Source organism: Labrus bergylta, chromosome 21, assembly GCF_963930695.1.
Source record: "Labrus bergylta chromosome 21, fLabBer1.1, whole genome shotgun sequence".
In the NCBI taxonomy this organism is placed as follows: domain Eukaryota; kingdom Metazoa; phylum Chordata; class Actinopteri; order Labriformes; family Labridae; genus Labrus; species Labrus bergylta.
The window spans coordinates 346,904-369,403 of record NC_089215.1 but is presented as its reverse complement, the minus strand read 5'-3'; the positions used below and the strand labels follow the sequence as shown (position 1 = coordinate 369,403).

At 43.7% G+C, this 22,500-nt stretch overlaps 2 protein-coding genes across 2 annotated transcripts in view; both read right to left on the bottom strand.

The window, feature by feature from the left end:
* Positions 1-1,096: 1,096 nt before the first annotated feature.
* Positions 1,097-5,731, bottom strand: nog3 (noggin 3). The gene has a single exon (XM_065950051.1). The coding sequence runs from the start codon at positions 2,398-2,400 to the stop codon at positions 1,714-1,716; it is 687 nt and encodes a 228-aa protein (XP_065806123.1). The 5' UTR covers positions 2,401-5,731; the 3' UTR covers positions 1,097-1,713.
* A 3,766-nt stretch (positions 5,732-9,497) lies between these two features.
* ankfn1a (ankyrin repeat and fibronectin type III domain containing 1a) overlaps positions 9,498-22,500 on the bottom strand; it is a 30,119-nt gene continuing 17,116 nt past the window's right edge. The window contains exons 13-17 of the mRNA XM_065950074.1: positions 21,809-21,975; positions 15,043-15,265; positions 14,757-14,949; positions 13,233-14,040; positions 9,498-12,211 (exon numbers count right to left, since the gene is read on the bottom strand). Of these exons, the coding sequence (XP_065806146.1) occupies positions 13,233-14,040; positions 14,757-14,949; positions 15,043-15,265; positions 21,809-21,975 (1,391 nt within the window). The 3' untranslated portion in view covers positions 9,498-12,211. The remainder of the gene's footprint in view (positions 12,212-13,232; positions 14,041-14,756; positions 14,950-15,042; positions 15,266-21,808; positions 21,976-22,500) is intronic.

Here is a 22,500-nt window from a genome sequence, read left to right as displayed (position 1 = left end):
TCTGTTTCCTGTATTTGCAGCACATTTCTGACTTTACTGCACTTTTCTACATTTGTTGTAAATTTCTGTATCTGTAGCAGATTTTTGAGGCTGCTGCGCAATTTTGAAATTGTGTTGCACGATGCTTTCCAGTTTTTACTGCACTTTCTATTAATTTCCTTTAATGCAGCTTGTTTCTGTATTTCATAATGTTTCCAGGACGTTCAAAGTGTGAATGTCAGGGTAGCTTTTCGTTTTTTGCACCGCAGTTAAAAAAAAAGTTGTAGCGCAATTCTGATCTGGTTTTGTTGTCTGTATTTGCAGTTTATTTCTGATGTTGCTGCACAATTCTGAAATTTCTGTAAATACAGATTTTTTTTTTGTAAATGGTCATGTTTTTATATTTGTAGAGCATTTCTGAAATTCTTGCGCTTGTCTGTTTGCGATGCATTTCAGTGATCACGATGATTTCTGCATTTATTTGTGTTTTCAGTGATTGCAGATTTGGTTTTCGGGGGGTGAATTCCCCGTGGTGATCATGTTTTTAGTACAGATCGCCAAAGGGAATTATTTATTTGTTGATAAAAAATGAAATGGTCTCCAGACGAAGTGACCCCCTCCCCCCCGTACCGTCTTCAGAGGCGTTACAGAGGCGAGAAGGGATCAGGAGAGTCAGCGGGGGAGAGCAGTGCTGTGTGTGTGTGCATGTCTGACTGTGTGTGTGTGTGTGGAGCTCCTGCTGTGCCGTGTTTATGCGACACTGAAATGCCATGTGACCTCACAGACTGGGACATCGATATTACACCATCGTTGAATCAATATGAACGTATGAAGACGTGATGCCGACTGAGCTTAGTTTTGGCACTTTTGCCAAAAAAGGGCTTCTGATAACACATCGGTTTGTCCACCAGGTGACTTCCTGCCCAATAAAAACCCTCCTCTCTGAATCAGTCGGCATAAAAACTTGGCAGTATTAAATCGATTCAACGCCACAGATAAACATCGATTACATTATTGCCACATTATTCGCCAATACCGATGTTCAACCGCTGCATCCCGAAGTTTAACTGATGAAACTGAAATACAAACCTTTGTCCTTTCCTCCTCAATAAACCACCACACAGCCTCACTCATGTTTGAGACCAAATGTTCATTTTTTTATTTTACAGCATCTTAAAAACGTTTCCATGACGATAATAAAAAACGACCCCTGACTGTTTTTTATGATTTTTAATCCCCGCTGTCTTATTTGTGCTGTTAATCATTTTAAAAACACCATCAACAGCTGATGTCACAACATTTCAGATGTTTGTCCATAAATTCTTCAAAAAGTTCTCGAAACGAACATTTGGATTCTTCATTATAAATATAAACAAATACAATCAGAATATAAAAAACAGTAGATTTGATTAGATTAATAATACTGAGCTTTTATACAAAGTTCTGTCATAAAATATAAAAACATGTACAGCAAATATACATTCTGACACTGGACAGTGCACTGCAAAGAAAGACTCGTGTTCTGCATTTAAATCTTTTCCACGCGGTTATTCGACAGATTTGTTTTATTAAAACTGTTCTGATGAGACATTTCTCCCCTTGGTTTAGAGAAAACCAGCTTTTCCTCCACTCAAAATGCTCGACAGTTTGTGAAGTGTTGCTGCTCGGGTTTAAAAATACTCATAAAACAGTCCTGAGTCTGGTCCTGTGCAGCAGCAGCAGCAGAGTCCTGTCTCAGTTGGGGCAGGAGCACTTGCACTCTGATATAATGGGGTACTGAACATGTATCCAGTCACACTTCAGACCCCCCTTTTTCTGCAGGCAGCGCCATCGCAGGATCGTAAAATGAGTGGATTTGGCAGGTTTGCAGACCATCCCTTCAGGGAGCGAACAAGACCGCTTATTGTAGCAGCTCCCCACCTTCACGTAGCGCGGCCAGAACCGGCTGCCCAGGTCGTTCCACGCGTAAACAACCGGGCACAGTGCGTACGACCACAGCCACAGCTGCAGCCTTCTGCGCAGCTTTTTACTCGGTTTCTGCTTCTTTCCGTGCTGCACCTCGAACTCCATGGCCCGGATCTCTTTGGGCATGGCTCCGGAGAGCTTCAGCCGCGGGTCCGCCTCGCTCAGTTCCTCGGACCTCTCCGGTGCGTTCAGGGACATGAACCTCTCCGGTGCGTTCACGGACATGAAGTGCGGGTCGAAGTGGCTGCCCAGGGAGCTCCTGAGCTCCGTCTCATTCAGGTCCTTCTCCCGGGGGTCCAGCACCGGGTCCGGGTCCTCCTTTAGGTCCACTATGGGCAGAGTGTCGCTGGGGATGGGCCGCAGGAGAAAGTAGTGCTGGCACATTCCCTCCTCGATCCTGAAGCCCACGGAGAGCACGAGCAGTAACACAGCCAGGAAATAACACGAGTTCTCCATGTCCTCAGCAGAGCTCCAGGTGAGACAAGAATCAGAGATAATCCTCCGTGAAGAAACACACACACACACACACACACACACACACACACACACACACACACACACACGCCCAGGTGTCCCTCCGAGAGTCTCACTGAAGGGGATCGAGTGTGGGCTGAGCGCGCACAGACACACTGCTCCAAAAGTCTTCAACAACTTTCAGACTGCTGCTGGTTCATCAGAGAGAGAGAGAGAGAGAGAGAGAGAGAGAGAGAGAGGGAGAGGGAGGGGGGAGCAGGAGAGGGGGTTCCAGTCCATGACCCGGGACCCTGCTGGAGAAGAGACGGACTCAGCCGCGAGCCTCCTCGGTCACCCGGTGAGTCAGCTCCGCGCGCCTCTCTGTCCACATGTTGCCTCCTCTCCTCCTGCAGAGAGACTGGAGAGTCAGACTGCAGACCAGGATCCAACAGGGCGGTGATGTAAGAGGAGAAAGCTCCCCCCATCCCGCTAACACACACACACACACACACACACACACACACACACACACACACAGACACACAGACACACACACACACACAGACACACACACAGACACACACACACACACACACACACACACACACACACACACACACACACACACACACACACACACACACACACACACACACACACACACAGACACACACACACACACACACACACACACACACACACACACACACGGTACTTCTCAACAGTTAGCAGTAATAGTTTGAGTCTCACTCCTTCTTGTAAAAGTGACAAAAGCAGAGAAAAAAACTGAATTAAGATAAATAAAATAATAATCTTAATAACGGAGAGTTATGACATCAAAGTGAGTAAATACTTCTACAATTCACTTATCAGACTCTTTTATCCAAAGCGACGTACATCAGAGAGTAAGAACAACACAAGCAAGGATCTAGAAAAAAGGGAACAATGTGAGTAAGAGCAAACGATCAGCTTTGAGTCTGATTGGACACACAGGTGCTGACAGGAAGTGACCAGAGGCAAAGCACAACATTGAGGGCAGTTCTTGAGAGCTCTAATCAGTATAGAAACCATCTTATAAGTCGTCGTTATCAAACAAAAACCATCGTCATTACCATCATCATCATCAATAATATGGAGACCATCATCATTAAGTTAGTAGGTATTCATGAAAGAGCTGGGTCTTCAGCTTTTTCTTAAAGGTGCAGAGGGACTCCCTTTAGTGACTAAACAGTTTCGACCTTTAACACGTTAACACGCACGACTTCCTCTAACGGTCTGAGTCACACTCAGCTGTTATAGGCCACAGAAACGATCCACTGAAAACACAATCGAAAATCGATCCACACTTCATCAAACGCTTCGAAGCTGTTACCATGACGACCATATGAGTGTTGACAAACAACACTCATATGGTCGAGCCTGAGCATCGTTTGAGTCGTATGTTTTGTGAAGTGGACCTCGAGTCGGGAGGCGCCCTAAAACCAGTCTTAGTAAGTCTGGCCCTTCATTTCTTACTTTTTCATCCCATGTTCCCTTCATGTTTCTGTAATTTTGCATTTCAATTTCTGAGAGCAGATGCGGCTGAAGGAAACGTGAAGGCGTCTTTTTCTGCAGTCTTGTTAAAACAGGATGAAGTGAAGGTGGTTTTATAATAATATGTTAATCCTTTGAGCCGGTTGAAGGCGTCTGGAGGCAGATAGAGACTCTTCAGCGGGTCAGCGTGCAGCAGCAGAAACCGTTGGTATGTTTGCACATGTTGTAAAAGCTGAATTATGAGGCTGATAAAAAAACAAAATCTTGTCTGAAACACTAAATGCAGAAGAGCTCGGGGGAGATAAAGAGCCGACTGTGCTGAGACGAGGACAAACAGGGCCCTGAATGTGTGGAGCTGGTTCCTGTCGGGGGTTAATGTGTCCGCACGGGGCTGTAACAGACGAGTGTGTGGTGTGACCTGCGACCAGCAGCGGCTTTCTCAACTCCATGAAGCCAATTAGTGACACGTCTGCCTCTCAGGGAAAAACACTCGTTTACAAGATCACAGACTGAGGAGAGCTTTGAGGGTTTGTGGTCTCAGGTTTAGACCCCCAAAAGATCCAGGACTCTCCCATGAGCTGATACACAGACTTCTATCAGGATGCTCGGGGGTCACATGGATAACTTATCGTTCACTTTGCACCAACATCGTCTAAACTGTTGATACTGAAAAAAGCTCTCTCTGATATTTTAACGATCCATGATTTCAAAAAAGCTGAAAAAAAACTTGATCTTTATTAAAGTTTTGACCAAAAGCTACCGTGAGGGAAAGAGAGAGAGCACGGTCTAAATTGCAAAAATAAGTTGCCAACATATTTTCTGCAGTTTAGACCGTGGGGAGGAGTTTGATGACATCTTTTTGTAATTAAAAACTACAAATGACTCGACACTGGGAGCCGTTTTAATAGATCATAGACTAGAAATAAGAACGACCCCCCTAAACTTTTGGAGCTCCCCCTGCTGACTGGCTGCAGTATAGGTCATAAGCGCCGCCTCCTGCACGTCATTGAACTTTCAATAATCCTGAGCTTCAGTTGGGTGTCGTGGACTGAAACGACCCGAGTGACCTTTGACCTTTTCATCAGGAAGTTAAATGTGTGTTTGGTTCCACCAGCTTGACTAGAATCTGCACATTTCTTTGCTCCAAATGACGTCACCAGCGCAACACCTCAGCGCCCGTTGCAGGGGGTTCTTTAGCTTCAATTTTATACAACATGAGAGGGAGACATAACGTTCATCTTTATATCCAGGTAATGATCGGAACCCTCAAGAAGACGATGATAAAAACAATGAAACAGTGAAATGACCGAAGAGGAACTTTTAATGTGTGAATAAACCTTTGTCTTCCTTAAATGCTACAGATCTTAAATCATATATTTTCAACATTAGACTGTAGCGCCATCATCAGGTCAACATGTGCATGTCTTTAAAGTTGGATCAGGTCTGATTTGAGTCTTTTAAAGGGGAACATGTTGGTACTAAAGGCCGTTAGACTGCGGCTGGATGTGGTTATCGTTATGTCTGAGACTCCACAGAGGCCGTCTGCGACCTTAAGGACACAGCGGTGACTTTTCCTGGAACCTGAAAGTCCTCAAGGCCCCAGACCAGATCCACGGCAGCGTGAACACGAGTCGTCCCCCGGGGGTCCTTCACTGAGACCCTGAGAGTGAAGTGAAGGAGAAAAGGTTTACAAAGAGACAGGAAGTCCTTATCAGAGCCGCCGACTTCCTCTGAACAGAGATATGACAGTTTAACGGCGCCCGTCACACACTGTCACATCAGCCGGCCAAGAAAATTACCCACAAACAGGCAACCGGAGGAGTGAGGGGCGGGGGGGGGGGGGGGGGGGGGGGGGGGGGGGGGTGGGGGGGGGTGGGGGGGGGGGGGGGGGGGGGAGGAGACAGAGACAAGGGGTCAGGGGGTGGAAGATGTTTGAAAAAGAAAAACAGCTAATGCTGAAATCTATTCTTCCAGGATGAATAATTTAAATCTTTGGCTGAACATGTTGTGGTTCTGTTTTTGAGATTCTCCTGATATCCATTAAAAATAACAATGATTAAAATATAATGTTTGATACTATTCAATATCACACTTTTTAAAATGTCTTTTCCATCAGACACGTGCAGGAGAGGAACGTCATCTCTGACAACAATGCAGCAGCCAGTATGTCCTCCTTCTAACTTTAGATTCTGCTCCTGAATGCTCTGGATTTGTTTGGACCAGAGAAGGTAGTACCCGAGAAGGTGATTGTAGCCGACCTAAAAAGCCTCTGCATGTTTCTAATAAGCTCCACGAGCAGAAACGTGCTCAAACTAGGATCAATATTGGAGATGCTTTTGAAAAATGGAGAGAGGTTAGAACACAGAAAGGTTTACAGACCCATGCAGAGCTGGATAAACACTGAAGCTTCAGAGTCCACCACATGGTGACCTGAGTGAGCATCCACTCTAGAGAGGAGGGGGGGGGGGGACAGCTCTCTATGATGTTTAGAATTTAGACTGCAGTACACATTTTAAACACTAGGAGGCAGAGTTACATACTGCTCCTTTAAACTCATTTTATGAGACAGAATGATGGAAACATTTTCTGTTATTGCAAGAAACTTTCTCATGAACGTGGTAAAGTTCATGGACCAGAATGTCGAGTTTTACTTGAAGTTACAAAGATGTAGAAACATTTATTGACATTCACGAGTCGATTGTACTCGGAGACCTGAGTGTTCATCAGAAGCGTCCTTGAATCTTTGAATCCTTCATGAAACAGTCGCTCTGGATTTCTGATATTTTGGGGGATGAATATCTGCAACATGTTTGGATCATAGTGAACATCTGGTTAAACATCTGTATCTCACAGCGAGAGAGCGTTACAGTTAAAGTATTCGACTGACTGTTTGAAATGATAATTCTGAAACATGAGCCTTATGTGTGTGTGTGTGTGTGTGTGTGTGTGTGTGTGTGTGTGTGTGTGTGTGTGTGTGTGTGTGTGTGTGTGTGTGTGTGTGTGTGTGTGTTTGACCCGTCTCTGCCACCTTGAAGCCTTCTCACCCAAATGGAGCGTCCAAATTGCCCGGCTGTCTCTCCATCAAAGCTCTGAATTACAGAAACAACAAACAGCTCTGTTTTTTATCTGACCCGGGTCACGAACGGAGCCGCCGTCCGTTTGTCCTTCATCCTGGGAGGCCGCCGCTGATTCACTATTAAGATTAAGCTAACGTCGTACGCTGACATCAGAGGGAATCACACACACACTGAAGTGGACAAGCCACTGATCCACTGCGCCGGGCCGTATCACCGCCGCCGTCGCCGCGTGCTGGAAAATCAAAGAAGAATGTGATTCAAACCATGTGGATCAGTGTGTGTGTGTGTGTGTGTGTGTGTGTGTGTGTGTGTGTGTGTGTGTGTGTGTGTGTGTGTGTGTGTGTGTGTGTGTGTGTGAGGATGAGAGGAACACACACTCTCAGTCCTCTGGAAGAAAACTGGAATGGAGTGGAAAATGCAAACAGCAGCTCGAGTCTTTTGATGATAAGTGGACGCGATCGCTGTGACGTCGTGTTTTTACCTTGAAAAGACGAGTCAGAGAGTAAACAGAGAGTGAGGTTTCTTCAGGTTCACCTTTGTGAAAACAACAACAACAGAACAGTTATCACGCTGTTCAAAACGTAAACAAAAAACACAGAAAGTGATCGTTTTTTTAACACTGAACCCCATATTTAAAAGACAACGTCTTTGGAGAATGATACACCCGCTTTGAAGACTGACCACAGAAGACTGAAAAAGTTATAAACCTTAAAGGAGCAGTATGTAACTCTGGGGTGTGTCTTAAAAGCGCCTACCTTCTCTGGTCCAAACAAATCCAGAGCATTCAGGAGCAGAATCTAAAGTTAGAAGGAGGACATACTGGCTGCTGCATTGTTGTCAGAGAAGCCAGCACTTCAACATAGCATGTTTCCTTAATGATCAGAGAGTAAGATACCTTTATCATCTCACTCTCTACACAGCTCACTGATTGGACCTTTATTGGTCTGTCTGACACTTTTTGGTTAGATCAAAATCTTTTTTTTGTTGATTTGTTGGTGTGCACCAGAAAGGTTTTCTTTTCATACCTTGGGTCTCACACAAGCAGATTTGGCAGCAGTATAATTTGAATATTTGTTATTGTCTTACTTGATGACGCTGTGGTTTAAACACAGGAAGTTAAAAACGTCTATAGGTCAGGTCGCCTCAGACAGAGTTTCCCCGAGCAGCTCTCAGGATCTCCTCTCTCTCTGAGCGACTCGTTGTGTGCAGAGTCGAGTCGTTCAGCAGCGATCCTGTGGTTTGGGCCGACGCTCCTGAACGCTCCAGCGGGAAAACTCTCTGCCAGCCGCGGTGTGAGATTCCAGTTGGTTCACACCCTCCCACACGGCGGTCTGAGCCTGACAGTCAGAACTCGGGGCAGCGGAGGATTCATCATCACACACCTCCAGTCTGTGAGAGGAAACCAGAAACTGTGAGTCCACGAGTGAGTGAGACCTCACACACACGTCTGAGTCACGAGTAAATCTACAGACCGAGGAGAAGAGTCGCTTCGTTTTCTGACCTTTAACTTCTTCACCGAATCTCAGAGATAAAAGTCAAACTAAAGGGAATAAAAGATGATGTATTATGACTGAACCACCAGCTAGTGTTGTAGTCAAGACCAGACTAACCGAGACCAGAGGGCTCCAAGACCAAGACCATAAATATCTGATAGATCATCATCTTGTGTTTAGGGGGCGTGTCTCTAGCTTAGACGACGATGACGTGGAGAAATAGCCGATCAGTGGTGGTCGTGATTTAAAACCTGGAGTCTGTCCAGTCTGAGACCCGAGACCAGACCGGGTTAAAATCTTTTCAATTCTCGAGACGGCACGAGGCAAGAAGTGAAGTTAACTTAATCCCACAGGTAACGTGTATTTGGAGCGATTGTAGTTAAACAAATTCTTCTTCTGGAAATGTTTCAGTTTTAATGACAGAGGAGGTGGAAATAATTTGGGGGTAAAAAATGAAGAAATGAAAGAAATCAATCTTTGGTCGACAGACAACCTTCACATCAACATCTGTGACAGGATACGAGGAAAGGAGCCCCGCCTCCCTTATCTAAGCCCCGCCTCCCTTATCGTGGCATCACCACGTTATGACGTCAAAGAAAGCAGACGCCTGGAAGTCCTAGAGAAGGGTAAATATTGGGTTGTGTTTGCCTTGACAGTACGAGGTGACTGGTTTAATTTAGTGTAGAAGAAGAAATCATCAAAAAGAAACCGCTGCAGACCGATCGCCTGCTGCTGCATACTCTGATATGATCTATAATCTGATGATCCTGCAGCTCCAGCTCACAGGTAACATCACCTGTCCGCCTCTGACAGCGGTGTCTCATGACCTCTGATTGGCTGAGCTTGACTCACATACCCAGAATGCCTCAGATATGAACGAGGACGCAGCGATGACAACCTGTCGTCTCTGCTGCAACGGTCTGATGCTGGATGGTAAAAAGTTTAAAAGGGTTTAAACAAAGTAAAATAAATAAAAACATGACAGAAGACACGCTCGCAGGTTTAAGTGCACAACATCCACGTGAGACAAAGTTTATTTCTGTTCTTAAAATACATCCAATCCTGTGAGTTCAGACGTGGAGAAAACAATGGAGTCTTTTTTTAATCGTCCTTCAGCTGCAAATAAATAAAGTCCGGAGTTAGAAATGACTCCGTGATGTCGTCCAGAGAGAAAAATATCCACAAAGACGCCTCGGGGCGTAAAAACAAACATGAAGAGAGAAAAGAAACAGAGAGGAGTCGCTCACAGACGCACCTGAACCCTCACACAGGACGGACATCAACATGTAAGCACAGAGTCCAAACGCATTAGATCGGATACAAGCTCTACCTTTAAAGATCACATACCTTATTTGTAAATGTAAATATGTAAATGAGCTGTGTCTGACCACGCCCCCTCTCTGGAAGGGCTCGGGTGTACTCGGTCTTTCTCTCTCCATGTCCTATTGTTTACGGTGAGAAGGCAGACTCAGAGGGCAGAACAAACACCTAGCTGTGGGAGTGTCACCCACCTGGGGGAGGGGCTACTGCCCTTTGTGATGTCATGAAGGGAAAACCTCCAAACGGCCTGTTTGAGCACACATTTTCTGAAAAGTGGAGCAGAGAGAAGACGGAGAGGATGGACTTTTCTCATCATTGGGGGTTTTGTAGACGGACTAGAGACACATGTTAGAGTTAGAGGAACATGGGGAAGTGGATTTTAAATAATATGTGACCTTTAAATTGATACTTTCTGTTATTTTAAAGAACGAGAGCAACAAAAAGTACCGAAGCTTTAACACAACTCAATCTTTCTCATGAGACAGGACAAAATCCTGCTCACTGTCTAAATAGAAAAAAATCATTTTAGTTCAACACAGACAGTGTGCAGGAGTTTATCTGCAATTTATAATAATCAAATAAGAAATGATCTAACATTGGGGTGTCTAAGAGAAAGAGGGAGATGGAGTGACTTTTGTCGTCGTGGTTTTTAAAACAGGAATCAATATCGTTTGATTTTCACTAGAATCGTATCAAAGTTTTAAAGCTCTGGTATCGTGACGACTTTGAAGTAAAAAAGTTAAAAATCAGTTTGTTCCCAACATGTCTGCTCGTGTTCGTCTCAACAGTCACCTGATTTATTAAAACCAAACGATTAACAACCAAAGCTACAAAAATAAAATCTATGGGTGTCAGAAACCGCTCGTCATTCTAAAATAAAAATAAAATCAATAGTTTTTTAATACTTCTGTATTTATTCTCTCTCTTTCTGAGGTTGGGATGTTCAGCTGGTCGTCACTCTCATTTTTATGTGTCTAACATAAAAGAAAAACAATGGTTGCACAGTCATTTCTTTGATTAGCGTAGCTTAGCATAATGACTGAAAGCAGAGGGAAACTGCTAGCCATGTCTCTGTGACTCACTCATTTTTACACTTCTGTTCGTTTGAAATAAACGAAATAAGAATGTAACTGATCCTGGTTGGCAGTTTCCCTCCACTTTCAGTCTTTATGCTAAGCTACGCTACGCTAATCACCCCCGACTCAACATTGGATTTTGTCGTGATTTTTTCTGTTTTACCTCCATAAATGTTTTAAAAACCAACTCTTCTTCCACATGACGAGGTGACTGCAGTACTGTGTGAGTCCTGCAGGATTTGTGTTACACATTCAAAACAAAAACAACACCTGCAAATGAATACTTCATCAACACGTTTGAGGACATTGACCTTTTAACCATCATTAATGAGAGAAGCTGCCACAGTTAATGCCCAAATGCATCAAATCTATTCCATTAGCTTTTATTCCATAATTGCTATCTGCAAACATGAAAAACGCACTGTTAAAATACCGTGCATACATGTGAAGGATCTGTGCATGTTCAAACCGACCAGAGTTTCACTTCTCACAAAAAAAATCTATCTTTTTTCTGGTGCAGCTTGTAAGAAAAGATAAAACACAGCAGCAGCCTCAGAAAAAAACGAAAAGAAGAAGCTGAACGAAAAGTCAACACGACAGCACAACAAACACCGTCAGGCCCGGGTGAAATGTGAGTCGGGGGGGGGGGGGGGGGGCAAAGTGCAGACAGAGATATCCTGACACCCCCCCGTGACCCTGACGGCATCATGCAGAACCAGGAGGAGGCACAAACTGGACGAGACGCTTCAGTCCAGACGAACGGACGGCTACAGACGACTTCATGCCAACAAAACACAAATCTGACCGTCCACCAACGTCTCGGGGAAACACGACTTCAACCCCAGATCACAAAAATACTTCAGAAGGTTTTAGTGGTCTGTTAGGCGGTTTAAAACTCTGGGGAATCATATAAATTTAATATAATCTTTAAAACTGACCACAGGTAAAATCGACCACATTTAGACTCGAACAATCAGACTGAACTGTACATTCACTTCAAGTAGAGGAGAATCCATGCTCTTAACACAGGGAGATAATCAACGACAGGAATCCTTCTCAGCGATGTGAATGAAACTAAACCGGGGGGAGAGAAGGCGTCATATTTCTGTATCCAAGCCACAATCAATCAAAGCTTCTTGTTTTTGGTCAAAGTGTGCAAAGTTTTCTGTTTCGGAGAAGCAGTGTTGGCTTGTCGTTTGCATTGATTTTTTTTCTTCTTTGTAACAGTCGATGCCATGGGTTCTGAGGCTTGGCGGAGTTGAACCAGCAACTTTAGTTTACAATCTACGGAGAGGTCACGTCTGGCAGGTCGTCACTGAAAGAGAGAGAGAGAGAGAGAGAGAGAGAGACAAGGAGGCCGTGATTAAGAGACCAAACAGCTGGAGTTAAAGGCTTTATATGTGATTTATTTGATCCAGCAGATGTCGCCCTTGAGGGAAACCAAGAAGCCAAAACAACTGGCGCTGCATTGTTGTGTTAGCATGCTAATGCTAGCGATCTTTATTCTGCTGGTATCTTCACACTGCATGTAAATTTACCTGAAATGAGCGTGATCTAGAAACACAGTTAAGCAGTGAGTACAGTATGTTATTCTTCTTTTCTCTAGTCCCTCAATTAAACAACTTTTATACATGAGGGGAGGAGTCAGCCGGCCGTCCCGGCGATGTAAACAAAGTGAAGATAGGACTCTGAAAACTCTGAAAACATCACAGACAGTGGGACTCGGGTGTTACACCCATTGTAGACATTATTATTAAGACTTTAACGTTCGGCATTGTTGCCGTCACCATTTTGTTTTTTGGAACAACTTGGACAAGAAGTTACAAATCCGCTGCAAAACATCATCATGGTAACAACTTGTCAATCCGAGGTAGCCCCGCCCTAATTCCTCTCCTGCGCTCTGGTCTATTTGATGGGACCATAAATGACTACATGGTTAAACGCTCCCCTAACTGCGCTGCAGAGTAAAAACAGCGTCTCTGTGCATTGGTGCTGTGAGCATGGATTTAAATGATCTACTGTAGAGTCAGCTGGTGAATAATGTTTTAAAAAGCGTCTACAAACAGCTCTGCTAACAGCAATGCACAGAGTGAAACAATTACCGTCTGCTAAGAGTTGGTGGTAACTGCGCCACTGAAACTTTAAAAAACGTCTTTTTGGAATGGAAGGAACGAGAGAATGGGTCCATCAAAGAAAACTTCTGAACACTCTCTAACTTGAATTTACTAGAATCATATCAAAGTTTAAATATCTGGTATCTTGACAAACCTAGCCATTATGCTAAGCTAGGCTAATCATAACCTAGCCCTAGCTTCATTCAGATTGACACCACTCACCTACAGCGTGCTGCTCAGGATCTCTGACACCTGGGCGTTTGTTTGGTCGTCTGAGTCTACTTCCTGGGTGGCAGCTCCCTCTGGCTCCTCCCCCTCCCCTTCCGACTCCACCTGAGCCACAACCACCGACACACCTGCCGCCGTCACCTCCTTCGTCGTCCCTCCCCCCAGCTCCCCCTCCCCCCAGTCCCTCCTCTCGTGGCCTGGAGACAGCTCCTTGCAAGGCTCTACAAAGATCCGGCGTATGTGGGGTCGGGGCTCTCGCTGTCGACCTTTCCTGCTCTCCAGGACGCAGGAGGCGTGGCTTACGTAGGTGGGGCCCTGCAGGGAGGGGCTGTCCCCGAGCGGAGTCAGGTCCTGGTCCACCTGTTTGGTGTAGACCCCCTCAGATAGAGACCCGGTGAGGCTCTCCCCGCTGTGACCCTTGAGCCAGCGCTGAGGACCGCTGAAGTACTGACCCCGGTGGCTCCTGGAGAGCAGCTTTCGTTTGGCGGGGGGGTTGGCGAGGGCCCTCAGGGGGGCGATGCCCTCCTTTGAGAGGGACAGGCCCTCCAGTGTCTTGGTGGTGTCGGACAGCGCAGGGGAGAGGGGGAGGGACAGAGGGAGGTCGTTGGAGAATCTGGGGGACAGGGGGAGGGAGGGGGAGGTCGGGAGGGTCCTGGAGAGCGAGGGAGAACGAGGCAAAGCCGAGGTAGAGAACGGAAAGTGCTTGGACAGAGAGGGGGAGTGCGGGGTGAGGAGGGGGGAAGATTTAGGATCCTTCAGGGCGGGAGAGAGGGGCAGGTCTGTGGGGGGGCAGACGCTGTACCTGAGAGACAGGACATGGACCAGGATCAGATACATTCACACTTCCTGATATTACGTTTGTTCATCAGTTCCTAACAGCTTGAGGTCAGGTGATAGCTGCTAGCTAGCATCAAACATACCAACTGTTTGTTTATGTAGCATCTCAGCCTCTGACTGATGCTCAAACACATAACTTATGGTATTTAGATAAATGTTTCGGCCCCAAGTATTGACGCTGTCAGCCACTAATTAAGACTTTTATTTTTTGACAACTAATTCCTGACTTTTGAGTACAGCTGATAGCTGCTAGCTAGCATCTCGGCCTCTGAAAGGTGCTTGAACATGTAACTACTCTAATTGGTATTCAGGTATTTGTTTTTGTTTAAGTACTGATGCCAGCTTTTGTAGGACCACAAACACATTTATAGTGTAGAAATGTTTATATCAAAACTACCAGGGGAAAGTTTTTATTGTGGTCAGACGTAGTGATAGTTTCTCTCATGTTGAAACTTTTTTCTATTTTAACCAAAAATACAACATCGGTTTATTAATTTAGCCCAGTTTGAACATATTTCAAAAAAATTTCACCACAGTGAAGCTGTTGAGTTTATCCTTAAGACTGATTTTAATGGCGTTACAAGATCTGTTGTTTCTGGTATAAATTAATACAGATGTATAAAGAACGAGTATCACAGCAATTGACTTGTGTGTTTTTTTGATTTATAATGAACCACTCACCTGAGCTCATGGATCTGGAGCACGTCTGGAGCGCTGCCGCCCAGGGAGTGCAGGGCCTGCTGGGAAAGACCCTGGGGGGGAGAGTAGAGCAGGTCCAGCTCGCGGGGGCTCAGGGCGTCGCTCGAGTCGTAGTCGCTGTCTGTCGGCAGGAAAACCTCCGAGGACCCGTCTTCATCTGAGCCGAGCAGAGAGTCTGACATCAGAGGGTCATGGGAAAGCGGTTAACAAAGGGGCTACATGCGTTGAACAATGAGATTTTAAAACTGAAGCTCCAGAGACGACTCACCGCTGATGGCTTTCCTCCTGCGGAGCTCAGGTGAAGGGGAAGGTGTGGGCAGGTAGTCCATGTTGGAGGAGGTGGAGTCATTCTTCTGCTGGCTGGGGTCGCTCTCCGGAGCGTTGGCGTCTACCAGGCAGGTGATGGGGACGCCGCCACGGGGCTGCTTGTAGCGAGCGTACTGCAGGGCGTCGGTGATCCAGCGGAGGTCACGACGCATCTCGTCCAACTGCTGTGACAAGTGAAAAATATTCTCTTAAAGTCTTTATATATCTTTATATCTCCTCTGAAAATAACTCTGTGAGTCATGACTGTCTACAATGGGTGTAACACCCGAGTCCCACTGTCTGTGATGCTTTCAGAGTTTTCAGAGTCCTATCTTCACTTTGTTTACATCGCCGGGACGGCCGGCTGACTCCTCCCCTCGTGTATAAAAGTTGTTTAATTGAGGGACTAGAGAAAAGAAGAATAACATACTGTACTCACTGCTTAACTGTGTTTCTAGATCACGCTCATTTCAGGTAAATTTACATGCAGTGTGAAGATACCAGCAGAATAAAGATCGCTAGCATTAGCATGCTAACACAACAATGCAGCGCCAGTTGTTTTGGTTTCATGCTGGAGCTCAAGGGCGACATCTGCTGGATCAAAAAATCACATAGAAAGCCTTTAATCCTGATAAAGTAAATTCTGTTTTTGATCCTATTTTAAATAAATTCCCCAAAACTATTTATAATCAGAGGCGGTGGACACATTTTATGTATTTTAAAACATTTTGGACGATTGAATGAAAGTAAAAGTGTCACGAGTGAATGTGAGTGTAAACGTGAGTGTGTTTGCTTTTGAAGAGAAAGAACCGTGACAAAACTTAAGCAGCAATTAGCCGACTGTCAGACAGAAAGCAGGAGTGCCAGACAAATACACACACACACACACACACACACACACACACACACACACACACACACACACACACACACACACACACACACACACACACACACACACACACACACACACACACACACACACACGCACACACACACAGCGGGGAGACTGACAGCAGCGATGACTCGGTTGGAAAGAATGTCGAGGCTGCGACAGCAGACAGAAAAAACATGGAGGAGATTCCTGCTCGTCCCGCAGAGGGGAGGCCGCACGTCTGCGCTCTGTTTACCAACAACAAACACAGCAAGACGCTAATATTAACCTTCCAACCTTAACCAACCTACATCTGCTTTGAGCTCTTTTAGTTTCTTACTTCTTTTTAAATCTTTGCTCCTCTTGGTCTCAGCTCGTGTTGTTGGGTTCTTGTGATGGTTCTTGTGATAGTTCTTATGATGGTTCTCGTGATGGTTCCTGTGATGGTTCCTGTGATGGTTCTTGTGATGGTTCTTATGATGGTTCTTATGATGGTTCTTATGATGGTTCTTGTGATGGTCCTTATGATGGTTCTTGTGATGGTTCTTGTGATGGTTCTTATGATGGTTCTTGTGATGGTCCTTATGATGGTTCTTGTGATGGTTCTTATGATGGTTCTTATGATGGTTCTTGTGATGGTTCTTATGATGGTTCCTGTGATGGTTCTTGTGATGGTTCTTGTGATGGTTCTTGTGATGGTTCTTATGATGGTTCTTGTGATGGTTCTTATGATGGTTCTTGTGATGGTTCTTGTGATGGTCCTTATGATGGTTCCTGTGATGGTTCTTGTGATGGTTCTTGTGATGGTTCTTGTGATGGTTCTTATGATGGTTCTTGTGATGGTTCTTATGATGGTTCTTGTGATGGTTCTTGTGATGGTCCTTATGATGGTTCCTGTGATGGTTCTTGTGATGGTTGGGTTATATATGTCTGTTGGGTATCGTGCACTTTGGGTTCTTTTCTGTTGAATTGTATTTAATTATTTTTAGTATTTTGCATTTGTTATGTTCTTGTTGTTGTTTATGTTCTTCTGTGTTTGGTTTAGTTTGTTCTTGTTTCTGCTGTTTGTCAAAGCACTTTGTAAACCTGTGTTTATAAAAGGTGATATATAAATAAAGTTATTATTATCATTATTATTATTATTCAAATGTTCAAATTATTTAGTCTGTCTAAAAATGTGGATGAAGTGACCTTGAGTATGTTATCACACAAACACTGTAGTTTATGTAATTATGCTTATTAAACCATCCTCCGCTGGACACAGGGTCGTTACTTTATGCTTATGAGCTCATTCGGGGTATAATATGTGACGTCTTAAGCATTCATTTAACAGATATCAAATATATCCTGTATGTAAATATATAGTGGAGTAATGACTTCATAAAAACAGAGTGAAGTCAGACTCCATAGCCTGAATAAATGTTGTATTTCATTTTTCATTTTAAACCAGTAAGAATGTTAAATCCTTGATGTATAAATCTCTTCTTATTCTTATTTTTTATATTTTAAGTGTTTATTTATGTATCTATTCTTATGTTGTTTTATTTGCTCTGATAACCTGCTGCTGTAACACCACAACTTACCAGTTTGGGATCAATAAAGTCATTCTATTCTCAGCTCTGATTGGACGGCTCTTCCTTCAGCTTGTTTATGTTTCGCTCAGAGGCTGAAACATGTTTCATTCATGTTTTTCACATGAAATTCACAATGGCGGACGAATCCACACTGTAGCCTCCTTCCGGCTCTCCGAATTTGTAAGAAAAAAAGAAGAAGTTTCTGGAGCAAAGACACATCTGCAGCATATCATCCTGACAGCAGCTCTGCAGCGTCAGGATCCAGGTCACAGGGAGATACAGACACAAGGACGACCTGCAGCTACAGCAGATCTCCCTGCTCAGCGTCACTTCCCACAAACCTCACTGTGTGTGTGTGTGTGTGTGTGTGTGTGTGTGGAGGGGGATTCTGCATCAGTTCCCGACAGAGTTCGCTCCACATAACGTCCCAGGGAGACACAAACATCTGAAGAGCAGCCACAGACACTAAGGTTGTCAACATTTAAATACTCCTACACACACTAAAGTCTACGTTGACACATTTTCAATGTTTTAGTCGGTTAAGACCGATGTGTAGGAGTTCACATGCAATTTCTGGTGATTAAAAACAATAGAATTACCCAATACTGCACATCTAGGACTTCTATTTCTGTTGCCTTGGTATCAATAGAGTTAGATTTTTACTAGAATCATATCGAGGTTTAAATATCGGGTATTGTGAAACATGGCCGACACAGCGCCTCCTCTCCAACAAGGCAGACAGCTCCGTCTGAGTCGAGTCTTTCCTCCATCAACATGTGGTGAGTCTAAACAAACTGTCCAATTAGACGACAGCATCACGTCATCCCCACACTAACCCACTTTCACTGCAGCACACACACACACACACACACACACACACACACACACACACACACACACATACTGTCAGGACCTCCCAGGTCAGAGAAGAGTGTGTGTGTGTGTGTGTGTGTGTGTGTGTGTGTGTGTGTGTGTGTGTGTGTGTGCTGGTTTTCATGTCTTTATGAGGACCACTTAAAAATGTAGATCATGAGAGTGGGGACGTCTATAAATTGCACCTTTTGGAAAAGTTAAAATAAGTCATAAAGCTCTTATATATCATAATTAAGTTCATTAAAAAAATAAAGTCCATTTAGAAATAAACGTTTTCTGACAATGTTAGGATGTGTTTAGAAAGGGGAACACTTTTACAGAGTCTGGACATTTAAAGACGGTGAGAATATTTTTAGAAAGTGGGGATACTTTTTAGACTGTGGAAAAGTTTTGACTCTGTAAGAAGGTTTAAACGATTATGTCAATTATGGAAATTTAGACAGCTCCTCTCATTCAGTGTGGACGCTTCAAAATTGAGGAAATTTTAGGGAATAAGGACACTTAAATAAACTGTGGACACTTAAACATTTAAGGGATTTTAGGAGAGTAAGGACATTTGAAGGGTGTTAGGACTTCAGGGAGTTTGAACGTTTGTCCTGAAAATTGGGGAGATTTATTTAGAGCAGTGGTTCCCAAAGTGGGGGTCGGGACTCACTGGGGGGGTTTTGGAAGATTCCTTCCAAAAACATATAAATATGGAAAATGGTTTCCAAAAAATTGGATATTTCACCCATTAATTTGAAAATACAGTAAGTAAAAAAAGTAGTTTCTTACAATAAATTACATGTGTTATATGATGGTGTTTGCTGTTCTAATGCCAGTGTTTTGACCTAGTGCTAATTGCTAATATTTATATTATTTGCTATTATTATACTATTATTACTATACTATTTGCTAACATTGTGATTTTTGCTCATATTGTGTGTTTGGACAACCTGCTGCTGTAACGCAACAATTTCTCAGTTTGGGATCAATTAAGTAATTCTATTCTATTCTATTCTAGTCCGTCAAATGTGGGGTCCCAAGTATCTATCACTGTCATAATGGGGGTCGGAAGCTGAAAAGTTTGGGAACCCCTGATTTAGAGCATTTATAATATTTGCAGTTTGTTAAGTTTAAACATTTTTCATGAACTGAGTTCAGTTCAGCCTGAACACTTTTAGAAAGTTAGGTCAGTTTGGTAAAGTGAAGATTTTTTAAGTAAAAGAACATTTGCAAAGAGGAAGGACATCGCTTATAAAAGTGAGGACATAAAAAATGAAATATGAGTTTTATTTATTTTTAAAAAGAAAGAGAACATTTTGGGAATAAAATATTTAAGAAATTTGAAAAGAGCTCTTTCAAACTATTCTGACATTTTTAAATAAATATTTGTAACACAAAGACGTTTGAGTTTGAGACATGTTTCAGAGTAAGGACACTAATGATTTTATTTGACCTGACACATTCAGAGAGACATTTGAACATTTTTATATCATGAAAGAAGAAGCTGTGAAAGTATCTTAAGTGGAGACTTCTGAGGAGAGATGACAAAGTAAGGTCATTTTTTATACAAAGAATTCTTTTGCACAATTCAGATTGAACATTTTGTCCAGTGGTTACTTCTTCTAGGGTCCTCACAAGTATAGAAGTGCTGATAGACAGACGTGGCCCTTTACATCAACATTTTACTGTCTTTCATGAGCCTCTCTCTCTCTCTCTCTCTCTCTCTCTCTCTCTCTCTCTCTCTCTCTCTCGTCTGGGCGACTTTTTTCCGAGCTGTAAATGGCAGACAGAGAGCCAGACGAATAGCTACACACACACGGCTCTGTCACTGTGGTTTTGCGGTGCGTCTCCATTAACGGCGGCGGTGACTCTTCACAGAGAGACGGTTTTCTCTGGTTCTTGTGGACTTGTGTGATTTCTTTAACTGAAGAAAAACAGTCCGTTTAAGAGCTCACACTCGCCGCAGTTACACTTTATTACACCAATAAACATCTCAAAGTGGATTACAGACTCTTTTGTTTAATATATTGTGTGTGACGGCTGCTTCTCATCTTTTCAGCGTCTCGAGAAACTTTCTGTGTGACGGTCCAGCGGTGACCTCATGGCTGTGTTTAGTGTTTTAAACCACAGACGACTTCAGACTGAATTAAACTGATCTCAGAGCAGCTGCTGATGTGTTTCAGACATCACAGAGGAATAGTTTTCCACAACTGTTAAATAATTCTTTCATAAATGTTTCAAGACAAAGAGCCAGATATCTACAAACTACTGTTTTGTAGAGTCAGTACAAAATGTTCATTACAGCTTGTAAACACAACAAACTGAGCCCCTCCTCCTGGACTCATACATACGTTCACTGCTTGTAGCTACACTGCAAGCTAACGCACGCTAGCACAAGTGTTTGTCACCTTCCTGTCCAACAGGAAGTAGATCTACTCCACGTCCACGGGTAAAAGACAACACAAGGTTCACCCTCGTTTTAGGACGATCTTTATCCACTTGGTGTTTCTCCTCACTCTCATTATATTTTCTCTTCTTTGCTGCTACGTCCTCGTCCGTCATATTCACCGCTTTGAATCTCGTCCAATCACTGAATTGTATCCACTCCTAAACTCACCTGCTGTGCTGTCATTGGCTGGAGGAAACACACCAGCTCCGCCCACAAACGTCCCGAGTCAACCGTCACAAAGCAGAACAGTAAAATCCAGTGAGAGGACAGAGTCTCTGCAGACACAGTCACCACCACACATGTACGGAGGCCCAGAAGGGACAATGGAGCAGACTGTCTTTTATTTTGAAGGAACCAGCCAGCTTCACTTGAGGAGAAGTCTGTGTTTTATTTTGAAGGAGAAGTCTGTGTTTTATTTTGAAGGAACCAGCCAGCTTCACTTTAGGAGAAGTCTGTGTTTAATTTTGAAGGAGAAGTCTGTGTTTTATTTTGAAGGAACCAGCCAGCTTCACTTTAGGAGAAGTCTGTGTTTTATTTTGAAGGAACCAGCCAGCTTCACTTTAGGAGAAGTCTGTGTTTTATTTTGAAGGAGAAGTCTGTATTTTATTTTGAAGGAAGAAGCTGCTGACTCCATCTTTGATGCTAAAAGACTTTCACCACAGGAAACACAAATTCCCTTCTGACTTACTCAGCGAGTAAGTGAAACTGAAGGTGTTAAAGTTTGTTCTTAAGCAAGACAAAAAGGACCAGGATGTAGGAATGGAATCAGAAATCTTCACTAAAGTCCGAGGAGTTGTTATCGAAATTCACGACTAGGAGGTGTGTAGCATCTGAGCACGACATTTAAAATCTGACACGTTTGTTTCGCGTCTGTAAAATCAAATTCACAACAGATATAGTTTGTCGTCCTCTGTTGTAAATGAAATGCATGCTGGGTAAAACAGGTGTTGCGTGTGTGTGTGTTTTTCTTTACCTGGATGTAGTCCAGTATGAGCTGGTGTCTCTGTTTAGCCGTGGTCACCTCGCTGTCAGTGATCGCTTCCCTCAATGCCTGCTGGGTAATGAGGGCGTCGAGGTCGAGGACGGAAGACAGGCGGCAGTACAGACTGATGAACTTCTCTTTGTACGTGCAGAAGTGAACTGAAGACACAGAAATAATACGATAAATATGAAGAAGAAGAAGATACGTATTTAGTGTTCAGACTGTTTTTACCTGCTGATCATGAAACAAAAAATAACTCATAAGACTTTTTAAACATTCTGCAGATGTGTGCAAAAGAAAAATACAACAAATTGTATTTGCAGGTTGACCCCTCTGACCCCTAGTGTTTAAAATGTGTACTGCAGTCTAAATTCTAAACATCATAGAGAGCTGTCTCCCCCCCCTCCCCCTCTGTAGAGTGGATGTTCACTCAGGTCACCATGTGGTGGACACTGAAGCTTCAGTGTTTATCCAGCTCTGCATGGGTCTGTAAACCTTTCTGTGTTCTAACCTCTCTCCATTTTTCAAAAGCATCTCCAATATTGATCCTAGTTTGAGCACGTTTCTGCTCGTGGAGCTTATTAGAAACATGCAGAGGCTTTTTAGGTCGGGTACAATCACTTCTATCTGAACCACTTCTCTTGCCCGCTTCCATCGCTGCAACACCTGTTGACCTGATAACT